At 40.7% G+C, this 10,890-nt stretch overlaps 2 protein-coding genes across 2 annotated transcripts; both read right to left on the reverse strand.

The window, feature by feature from the left end:
• Positions 1-315: 315 nt before the first annotated feature.
• purbb (purine-rich element binding protein Bb) lies at positions 316-2,494 on the reverse strand. The gene has a single exon (XM_072371493.1). The coding sequence runs from the start codon at positions 2,421-2,423 to the stop codon at positions 1,515-1,517; it is 909 nt and encodes a 302-aa protein (XP_072227594.1). The 5' UTR covers positions 2,424-2,494; the 3' UTR covers positions 316-1,514.
• Positions 2,495-4,068: 1,574 nt separating this feature from the next.
• ved (ventrally expressed dharma/bozozok antagonist) lies at positions 4,069-6,535 on the reverse strand. Its single transcript, XM_072371982.1, has 4 exons — positions 6,390-6,535; positions 5,824-6,145; positions 4,844-5,103; positions 4,069-4,643 (listed from the first exon to the last, which is right to left on the reverse strand). The coding sequence occupies exons 2-4, from the start codon at positions 6,029-6,031 to the stop codon at positions 4,299-4,301; spliced, it is 813 nt and encodes a 270-aa protein (XP_072228083.1). The 5' UTR covers positions 6,032-6,145; positions 6,390-6,535; the 3' UTR covers positions 4,069-4,298.
• Between the last annotated feature and the right edge of the window lie 4,355 nt (positions 6,536-10,890).

Genomic DNA, 10,890 nt, shown 5'->3' on the forward strand with positions numbered 1-10,890 from the left:
GATCAAACAAGTTCAGACGACATGAGGAATTTATGTTTCTGAAGAGAAACTGATGTTTTCGCTGCTTTTCTTCGTCATTTTAATGTGAGAACTGTAAGATTTACTTCAGGTTAGCTTGAATATCATATTAAAGAAATTAACCGTTCATCTAATCAAAGTCAAACTCTGTGGGTTTGGCTGCTTGTGGGAGCGGAGCCAAAGTGGATCCGGTTGATTGCACAGGACCCCGATGAGGTCAAAGGTCACCACAAAAACCCAGTAAAACCATGAATAATCACCAAAAAACCAAAGAATATACAATCACAACATTGGGTGTTACATTTAAGGTGGTTTTAATTAAAGAAGTGTTATACTGAAGAACAAAATGAAAAATAATCTGAAGATTTCAGTCACAACTTTTCGTTTTAAGAAATTAAAATTTTGAAATTCTTTTAAACAACACGGTTTCTTTATAAGTATTTGAAAATATCTTCTGCTGGTCTGTTTGATAATATCTTTCCTATAAGTAGAATTTCATTTCAATATAGTTCTCTTTTGAAAAAAAGAAAGAAAGAAACACAAAAAGAAATCATCCGTCCAGGGTCGTCACGTCTTGCAAGGTGTAAAAAACAGCCGGACCGGAGGGCTCCTCGCCAGTTCTGATGTGGCCTCCCCCTCCCCGGCCTACTGCCTGATATTTGGACCCTTGTATGTGGGAGGAAATGAACATCGTCGAGGTCCCGTAACATGTCTGCGTTGTCCAAGGGGTCCTCTAACACCCCCCTCTACCTCTCTGAGTGAATCCTACTGAAAACAACATGAATTACACTTTGCTAAGATTATATGTATAACATAAACCCAGCTGATCTGCTCTCTAACTGACTGCTGGAGTCAAAGCTTTCATTTATTCCACGAGGCCCTCGTTGTTTGGGCTTACAGACCATCCTCTCGGCACATTCCCCCTGACATTTTTGGGTAATCTTCTCCGCTGAGCATCCTCACAGTGGTAGCTGCTCTCAAAACGTTCCTCCCGGGTCCCTCCGACCCGACTCGACTTGAACAGGATAGATGCTCGTTTCTCTCCACAAACTTAGCAAGTAAATCATCTTAAACAGGTCCTCACTCCTTAAATATAAACTATGTTTCAGGTAGGAAAGCGATCTCTGGCTGCGTTTCTAGTTATAAAACCAATTTGCTGGTTTTAGTTTGTACTTTCATTCCTTTTTTTTTTGTTTAAACAATAAAGCATAACTCACTCTTTTTTTGTCAACCAATGAGATGTATCTCATTTACATATTTTTCACTTTCAGGAAATTCACACAACCACTCCAACCCTCAACCCTACTAACTTTAGGATAATACACCAATAATTCCCTGCACATGTACTTTTTACGCCACAATACTTTAGTAGGCTATTACAGCACGGTTTGTCATGCACTTTATCTGTCATTTCTGCTTTTTTTCTTTTATGCCAAATACCCCTATGTTGCACATCTGCCTTGTTGCTGGTCTAACAGCTGTCTCGTGCCATCTTCTCAGTCGTCATCCACGTCGTCCCCCTCCGATTCGTCTCTCCTCTCGTACATCTTGTCCCTCTGCCTCTCCTGGATCTCCTTCATTTCCTCGGCGTATCTGCAGAAAGCTCCTCCGAATTTGCCCCAGGCTTTAAACGGTATGGTGATAGAGTTCCTGTAGCTGGGCTTCACCTCGCTCACGCGCAGGAACACTCCATATTTGTTGGACCCGACGTCGAAGAAGAACCGCTTGGAGTCCACCATGATGGATGTGCCCTCGGGCAGTTCACCGTAGCCCCCTGCAGCCGTGCCCCCAGTCAGCTCCTCGTCGTCGCCCCCGTAATCATCTATGAGCTTAGCAAGGGCGTCTCTAAACTCTATTAACCCCTGCGCCGGAAGAGCTATGGTCTGACCGGACAGCATGCCGCCCACTGGGCCACCAACTCCGAAGCCTGGTCCGCGGTTAACGGTCTGCCGAATCCGCAGGAACCTCCCCCGCTGGTTCTCCTTCAAGTCCAGGTAGTACTTGCGATTTTCCCGAACGAGAAACTCGCTCTTTAGTGCTCGCCTGGGCCCACCGTCTTCCCCCGCGGTGGCCTGGGCTATCTGCTCCGGACTGCTTGGGCCCAGCTGGGCGTAGTGTTCGATGAAATCCCCGAGGTAGTCACGGAACTCCGCCGCAACTGACAGCGAGAGGGTCAAGCGACTTTTGGAGCCCCCGGCCCCAACCTCGGCGATTTTAATGAACCTGCCCTTGCTGTTCTGCTTAACATCCAGGTAGAAGCGCTTGTTCTGGATGTCGAGGCGCTTGGACGCCAGCTCCTGGGTCTCCTGGTCCCTTTGAAAGTGCTGGAAGCCGCCGCCTCCTCCTCCGCTGCTACCACCGCGCTCACTCCCGCTGTCTCCATCCGCCATCTTCAGCTCCACCATTCGGCTACTGCCCTCCTCTCCTGCGTGCACTCGTCCAGCGCCGCGCGCCCTCCCTTCACGCTCACTATGGGTGCCCTTCAGGGAGCGCTGTGATTGGCCCAAACACTTGCCACTTCCACATGTTCGCACAGTTACGCGACTCCCATTGGCCAATTTTTGTCGATATCCACGCCCACTAATGTTGTCTCTCTTTTGCCATTGGCTCCGACTCATACTCTGTTGGCGTACTTCTTGTAAAACTTATTTATTTATTTTTTAAAACCCTGATTGTGAAATCTACTTTTTTTAAAAAAGTATGTCACAATTCATTAACAACTAAATATGGCACAAATAGATATTTCGACATTCTTAGTTTCCCTCGCTGTTGCTATGAAAAACTCTGAAAAGTATGAAATAAAGTTGTTTATTCAGGGGGAACATTTCTATATAACTCACTTCGAGCAGATTAAATCAACCCAATTCAGCCATTCTCTGGCAAGGTAGTGGAGGAAGAATAAACTCACAGGTGGTTTATCCAGCAGCCGTTTAATTTGTTTTTCTACATTGTTGTTGCATTACTCCGATCTGTCCACTAATGGCAGTATAGACCAGGATTTACGTTGATTTGACCTCTTCACAGCTCAATATGACAGCAACATCTGTGAGATGGAGATAAAACCACAGCAGTAATACGCTTTTCCAGCTCCTCTTCATATACAGTGTCCATGACAGACTGGAAACGCTTGTGGGGGAAGTTTGGACACAAATCCTAAAATCCTGTAGGTTTATGTCCATAGTGAACATTTTGATACTGAAATAGGTTTATAATATTCGAAGAACAGTCAGATTTCATAAAAGTAAAATGTAATTTAATAAAAAGTGAAACTAATGTATTACAAGCAAATATCTGTTTTTGGAAACTGCTTTCTAAAAATGTCGGTAAAACGATCGAATATGTAAATACAAATGAAATGCAGTCATCTGCAAATCATTTAAAGCCTTTATTTTACTGAAAATGGTGTGAAGTTGAAATATAACATGTGGAAGTTCAGAGCAGCGGATTAGCTTTGAAGGTGAAATATTTTCAGGATTCAGTTCCTCCTTTTTATGTCTTAGTTTTATAAAGCTCCAGATGTTTCAGCGAACTGCAGTTACTCAGGTGTAAAAGGGGAGCGAATATAGTGTGTAAATATTTCTATAAGAGCAACAAACATGCTGTAAATTTATATTTCAGGTTCTCAACCTTTACTTTTAATAGCGGAGTAAAATCTGTCCTCATTTTCTGTTGTTAACTGACATTATGTACAGTGGCTCTGTTGCATTATTAAACTGAGCCCTTTGGCATCAGATTAGGATTTAATTTGTCATGTTTTTTACACATCGAATGTTCATGTTTTTAAATTGATATCCTGCTAGTTTGAGTGGAGATTTGATTTTTTTATGCTGTTGACCTTCCACTGTTAATGTCTGGCTTTGTTTTTCAAATTCAATTTTTTTTTGTATTTTAACTGAATGTTGTTATTGATTTTTAACCCACAGGCTTCAGCTGTTTGAAGAGCTTTTTGAACTCTTTTTGAGCCCTCTTTGACCATGTTTTACCTCCAGAGACGCGACGACACTCCATCTGATGATGACTTCTTTATTTTAATCTCACTTCACAGTCACACAACAGAGATGATTCTTTAAATATATCCAAACTATACACGCAGAGATCCAAACACTAATCATATTATTGCACACGACCCTGTTTGATTCAAGTTTAAAAGCCGTAGCTGTGCCGTCAACCACCCGTTTGTCAGCCTTCATCCTCTCAGGGTGAAAGGTCGAGTTAGAAAAGATGAAGTCAACATCACAGGAGATTTTACAGAGCTGAAGATCGTCTGTTCGGTGATCTGATCAGTAATATTGAGGGTAGGTCGGGTAGGATCCCCGGAGCTGAGAGGCAGAGGGCAGCATGACTCCTGGTAGGCTGTTGTACTGATAGAAGGAGTCCAGGGGCAGGGTGGAGGTGCTGGGCACAGGGGAGCTGTACTGCAGGCTGTGAGGATGGATGTATGATGGAGGAGCCGGGGCCTCCGGAGCCACCGCTGATGGGTACCTGGGGTAGGGGCCCGGCCTGTAGGCCTGCAGCTCGGGGTAATGCATGAATGGAGAGCCAACGTTGGCCTGGCAGGCGTGAGCCAGGGCGTCCTGCACCGTTCGCTTAAGCTTCATCCGTCTGTTCTGGAACCAGTTTCTGATCTGAGAGGAAGAGAAATGGAAATATCTCATGAGAAAAGCTTCATTACAGAATATCAGACAAATAATTTAAGGAACTTCAGATGAAAACATGGAACAACCTAAAAATGAGTGAAAGCTAACCGAAAATATCTTGTCCCACAGCTTTTGCTCTGTCCAATAGCTGATCACCTACAAATTGATAACAAAATGAGGACTCTCACCTGTTTGTCAGACAGGTTGAGCTTCTTGCAGAGCTCTGCCTTGTCCTGCGTTCCCAGGTAAGCATTCCTCTTGAATGCTTTCTCCAGGCTGCTGATCTGCTCCGCGGTGAAGGCGGTCCGAGGCCTCCGGCCGACAGGCGGGGATGGCGGTGACGTGGAGGCACAGTCGGCGTGGGCTGAGGGAGAAAAAGACTGACCACCTTCACTCTCGTACCCGGAGGTCTCTTCTTCGGTCCCGCTACTGAAACCTACCTCAGTCACTAGAAACAGAAGAAGAAGAGACGTTTATTAATGAATTCTAACAACAAACCGATTCAGTATCCAGATCCTTCCTTTAATGACTCACCAGTAACTTAAAAAAACAGTAAAAAACAGTAAAGTTCAGGATCAGTAGAACATAAATAAACTGAGTTTCACATGAAGATTTTTTTACTTTAAACTCCAAAACATCACCTGCAAAAATATGCCCGCAAAAAAGAAGGTAAATCTGAGTTTTTCTGTCAAATATTATTTTGAAAAATATTCAAATCACTTTAAGAAGTGATTTAAATTTAATTTAAAAGACAAAAATCAATATTTTCTTACAGTTTGATTTAACAGGTCAATAGATTAACTCAAATAAAGAAGAAATAAAGAAACTAATACATTAAAAAATTCAATCAAATCCCGTAAAACAAATGAATAAATTAATAACAAGTAAAAATGTTTTAGTCTGAATCATTTTGTAAAATCTGAATCAAACTTATTTTAGTCTGACATTTTGAAAAAAATAAAGGAAATTAATCAAACATCAACACAAATAAATGAATAAATCTCAGATGGATGATATACTTTAACTGTAAATGATTAAATCTCAATTAACTTAATTCAGTTGTGTGTTTTACTCTGAAATGCCATGAAATGGAGATCCTGGGGTAAACCAACTTCCCACCAGCCCGTCCTAAAAGTTCTGGATCAAGCTGAAAGTTGAAAGCTCTCACCTGGCTGACTGGGTGAGGTCTGGTTCTGGATGGCGCTCCTACTCTCCTGCTGGACTCGTTCTGCAGACTTTTGCCTGCAGTAAAAACCCGGCAGGCTCTCTGAATGCGTCCCACAGGCCATGGGTCCGGCAGGCTGGACGGTGGGGCTCTCAGGTCCGGCGGGCTGGCTGCTCTGAGCCATCCACTCAATGGAGAAATGTCCTCTCATTGCTGCTGAGCTCTGATGTTCTGACCTGCTGGAGTTATATCCTCTGTTTTAAATCCGCTGTGGGTTTGTCCAGAGTTCAGGACAGAAATACGTCTCTCTCGGGGGTTTGTGGCTCTGTTGTGAGAGAACCGGTATTTATAGCAGACATCCCAGCTCATTTCACCCTGAAGATCAAAGCACACATCCTCCCCTTCCTCCCTCCCCCCCTCCTCCCGTCCTTTAGTTTTCACAACTGGAGTAATTAAGACGTCCCATTCAGTCTCAATGAGGCTGTTACAACAAGGCTCCAGTGAGTCTGGGAAGGACCCCCCCACACACACACCCTCCTTCCTGCCTCCGAAACAGATAACAGACTCACCTCACCCCAAACCGTCTACATCTCCTCCACAGCCACATCCACGCTGTAAAACATGTGTAGTGAAGGTCCTCTGCCAGGTTTGAGTTTCCACTCAGGACAGGGGAGGAACTTCGGAAAATCTCCATCAACTCCTCTGAAAGCCTGAGAGAAAATAAATCTGAGTTTAGACATGAAAACAAAGCCGGTTTTGAAAAGGAAAACCACCAGAAAAGGGATTTAGACTCAGAAATCACTTCAGTGTCAGCCTAATGTTTAAGAACATCTTTAAAAGTATGAGTTTGGCCTTTTTAAGCACGCACACACATTTAAAAGCAGCAAAAAGGACAAAAATGTGCGTTTTTCATGAATGAAATGAAACTTTATAGGAGGTAAGGGGAGAAAGTTGAAGAGTAAATGTTTTTTATAGCAAACTGAATTTTCCACCAATTTCTTACACTTTAAACCCAGTTTAATCATTAAAATGTTCTGATTTGATTTGTCTGAATTATTCTGCAGATTATTTGATAAGAAAACAGTCGTTTTAACAGCCTTTAATCAGCTGATGAAAGCCCTGCGAGTGCCAAACTCCTTGTCCCGTAACATAAATCCAGATAAACCGCTTCAAAATGACACTTCCTGCAGCTTCAGGTGAGAAGGGGCCTTCAGGTTAATAAGCAACATAATGAGCGGTGAGTGGCTTAACATGCAGACAAAAGCTAATCCCGGGATGATCCCGAGATTAAAGGCCAACTGTGTGAAGGCTGATATGAGACACCCACACCGAGGGTCCTCCTCTGTGATCAGGATTCATCATTCATGGCTTTTTAGATCAATATCCTGAAGAAAAGAATGACTAATGTTATGTTACAGGAAACAGGAACCTAAATAAATTTTTAAAAGCACCAGAACGAAACAAAGAGGCACATTTGAGGTAATGAGAGTCAGAAAACCACTGATATAAACAGTCATTTAAGTTAAAGCTCAACTCATTACGGAAATATTGTTCAAAAACATCATTTTTGGGTTATTCAGAGTGCAATTTTCTATTTTTTCTCTTTTTCTTTGTATTTAACCCACTGGAGCACTTTCTGCTACATTCAATTTGCATAAAAAGGTTAAACAAACAACAGTTTGATTGAATTGAGTGAAAAGTTCTTCATTAGGTGTTAAAGTTCTGCATTCAAAAACCCACTCAAGTAAAAAGTTTTTATCTAAAGTATAGAAACTAAAGCAGTGAATGCAGGTAAATGTCTTTACTAAGCTACGTAATCACTTTTTACAACACTATTTGTGGCTCAAGGAGCTTATTTTTAATGAATTTATACACTATTTTGACATTTCTAATAATTTAACGTACTTTAAATAGACTTCCTGCAGACGTCAGAGATAAATACAGGAGTAAAAGTAAAAAACCTTCCTCTGAAATGTGCCATAAATTTGCTTTAATAAGCAAAACTCAAACAATGAAAAAAATTAAAGTGAAATTAAAGAAACTGGATGAAAAAAACTGATTATTTACTTAGAAAAGTTAAGTTAAAGTCCTGAATGAGAAGTTATTTTACAATCATTTCTTTGTTAGAGTATCTGAGTGACTACAGCTGTCTGAATCTCACCATGAGCCTTGTGATTTTGGTCAAAAATACTCAGTTTGATGTTATTTACTTGTATTACTGCAAAGAAGAATTCATCTGACAGGGAAACCTAAAGTAAAAGGCAACAAAGTCCAACTCTGATGGTTAAAAAAGAGTCAATCCATCATAAAGATTCTCCCTTACAACCAAAAAGTTTAAGTTTTTATACATCTTCATGCTCGTTTTATTCAGACGTAATCTTTTGTCTTATAATTTGTCTTTTCACATTTTTTATGTAAAATCTTGCTGCAAACAGAAACTGGAGCTCTCAGATAAACTAAATCTTTGGTTAATATCAAACTAAGAAACTGGAGTAAGTGAGTAAAAGTTCTCAGTTTGTTGCTGAAAGAAGTCAAACATCTCCAACTGAAACGTGTCGTGTGATTCGTGTCGAGTAAAATCTGTAAAATGATCTTCCAGGAGTTGATCAGAGCTGGTTTCCTTCGGAGGTTTTGGAGCAAATAACTGAGAATAAACTTCAGGTCCTTTCAAAAGCTGAGGCTTCATCTTTTCTGTGTGTTTGGGAGTCAGAGCAGAGTCTGTGGGGATGGAGCTCAGAGTCAGATAAGGAGCTGAGGATGAGGATGATGATCCAGCTGTGAGGCGGCTCATCTCTGCTGCTGGACCCGGGTCATCTGCAGCATGCGGGCGCTGTTCTGTGTGCAAATGGTGCGGTTTAAAGGATTAATTGGCTCAGCCACGCCATTGATAAGATAATGAGGGTGCGTGCAGAGCAGAGGACGGCTCCTTACTGGAACTGGGTCATTTCAAAGGCCTCAGAGCTTTGAGCCACCTCTGACCCAGGGTTCTGATCCAGTGTTTGTAAGGAGCCGATCCGAGCGCCCTCTGCAACATTTTTACATGAATTATTCCCAAAAGCTACTGTTACCTCAGCTGAGATGATTAAACAGAGATGATTAATCATTAATATAAGCAGTTATTTTTCCTCTTACTGTTAGAGTCACTATCAAAAGTTAAAGTTGAGCTGAGGACTGAACTGATGGATCATTATTATAGTCAGGATGAATTTTAATCGCTTGTGAAATTAGAACTTAGTGTATTCCTTATTAACTCGGTTAATTCTTCATTATTGGCACATTTAATCTATCTTTATTGTTACACTTGGAGCTAACCAGAGTCAAATTCCTTGTATGTCAGTACAAAGCTGGCAAACAAAGTGTGATTCTGGCTTTTTTTTTTTTATTCTTATTTTGCTATTCCACAACCATTCTTAATAGTTAGAAGTCAGATATGAGCACTTGTGGAAAGATATTAAGCTTATTTTACTATTCCACAATCTTTCAGGGGGAAATATTGCACTTTTACATCAAATGTGATGCAAACAAACCAAAATACAACAGTAAAATGTTCTTAAAACTCAACTAATCCCATAATTCATCCACCCATCCATTTTCTATACCGTCAATCCGTGGTCGGGTAGCGAGAAATCCCATAATATTGTGTATAATTTAGAACAATTTCAGTAACTAAGGAGGGTTTTTCCCCTCCACTAAGTACTAAAGCACATTTTAATATAGTTATATAAAGTGTGGTAATGATCAGTTAATTTGAAGTTTAAATAGTTCTGTATCCAGAATATTTTAGTTGTATTAGCCAGAGTTGAACCACTGACCTTCCAATTAGTGGGCAACTGCTCTTCCTCCTGAGCTACAGCTGTGCTAAAGTGGATCTTGATGTACACTCAGTACATTTATTGCAAAAGTTCCACTAATATTAGGGAAATATGACATTAATATCTTCTTATTTTATCAATAGTTTGCTCATTCCATTCACACATTGCTATTAATAAAAAGTTAACTTGAATTTAAGCTCCAATGTAATTTAAAATAAAATAAAACTTTAACGTGTCTATATATATATTTAAGAAGTGTACTTTCAGCACACTGTTACAATAATAATTCTGAGAATATGACGTTTAAAGATACAAATGTGACATGAATCCACAGTTAAAGTGTGGATAACGTTAACGTTATATTTTCTTTAAATAAAGTGAAATATGGTGCGATAATTTAAAAGTTTTTTGTTTGTACATTGGAAATATATTGAAAATGTGAAAATATTTGCAATAAAATGAAGAATTTGTGTTGTTTCTCTGTGACTCAGAGAGAGGAGCCAAAGTTAATCAGCAGATAAACCGGCAGCCGGCTGATTGGTACAGTTTAAAGTTCAAAGGGCTCCCAGTTGTTTGTTTTCTCTCCATCACCTCTGGCCGCTGCCCCTCCGTCTGATGATGATGATGATGCAGGAGGCAGATGAGAGGACGGGAGACAGTGGCATCAAGACGACCAGAAGCCTGTTTGTCCTCAGAAACTCAGCTCATCTTTTCTGGGGAATAAAACCACAACATTTACCTCCAAATTTCACTTCAGTGACGATATTTCAGTACTTGGAGAAAGAATGAGCTCATGTACTGATGATGAAATGCTAATTTCATTCCTTTCAGTGAGTCCCACGGTCATATTTTGTTCCTTTTTTTTTTGTCGTTAGACGCCCAGTTTCACACTTTCTGCTTTTCAAGCTGCAGTTTGTTTAGTTTCAGGAAATAAACCTGATGATGTTGTGCTGAATTTCCAACTTTAACCTGAAACTGTAACCTCAGATCAGGGAAACGTCCTTTAATCGTCCCTCTCCTTAGCATAATCTTCACTTCTTCTAACGTTAAACAACTTTCAGTCTTCATCATGATTTTGCTCTGGTTTGTTTGCTGTTTTGGAGGTTTTTGTGTTGTGGCCTTTTAGGTTGTGTCAAATTTCAACACAAATCTCTCCTTCAAGTTGGATTTCTACTTCTCAGAAAGTCAAGAGGAACCACATCAGCCCCACCTTAAGATTGATTCACTATTCATGTGTTTATTTTGTGTCTTAATGCCC

The sequence above is a fragment of the Leuresthes tenuis genome, unplaced genomic scaffold, assembly GCF_036924035.1.
Source record: "Leuresthes tenuis unplaced genomic scaffold, fLeuTen1.0.hap1 SCAF_19, whole genome shotgun sequence".
Classification (NCBI taxonomy): Eukaryota; Metazoa; Chordata; class Actinopteri; order Atheriniformes; family Atherinopsidae; genus Leuresthes; species Leuresthes tenuis.

Excerpts from the sequence above, each read along its gene's own strand:
- purbb (XM_072371493.1), bottom strand. The coding sequence starts at position 2,423 with ATGGTGGAGCTGAAGATGGCGGATGGAGACAGCGGGAGTGAGCGCGGT.
- ved (XM_072371982.1), bottom strand. The coding sequence starts at position 6,031 with ATGAGAGGACATTTCTCCATTGAGTGGATGGCTCAGAGCAGCCAGCCC. Across the intron at positions 5,104-5,823 it reads GACCTCACCCAGTCAGCCAG|TGACTGAGGTAGGTTTCAGT; the intron begins GTGAGAGCTTTC and ends TTCTGTTTCTAG. Across the intron at positions 4,644-4,843 it reads TCAACCTGTCTGACAAACAG|ATCAGAAACTGGTTCCAGAA; the intron begins GTGAGAGTCCTC and ends TCTTCCTCTCAG.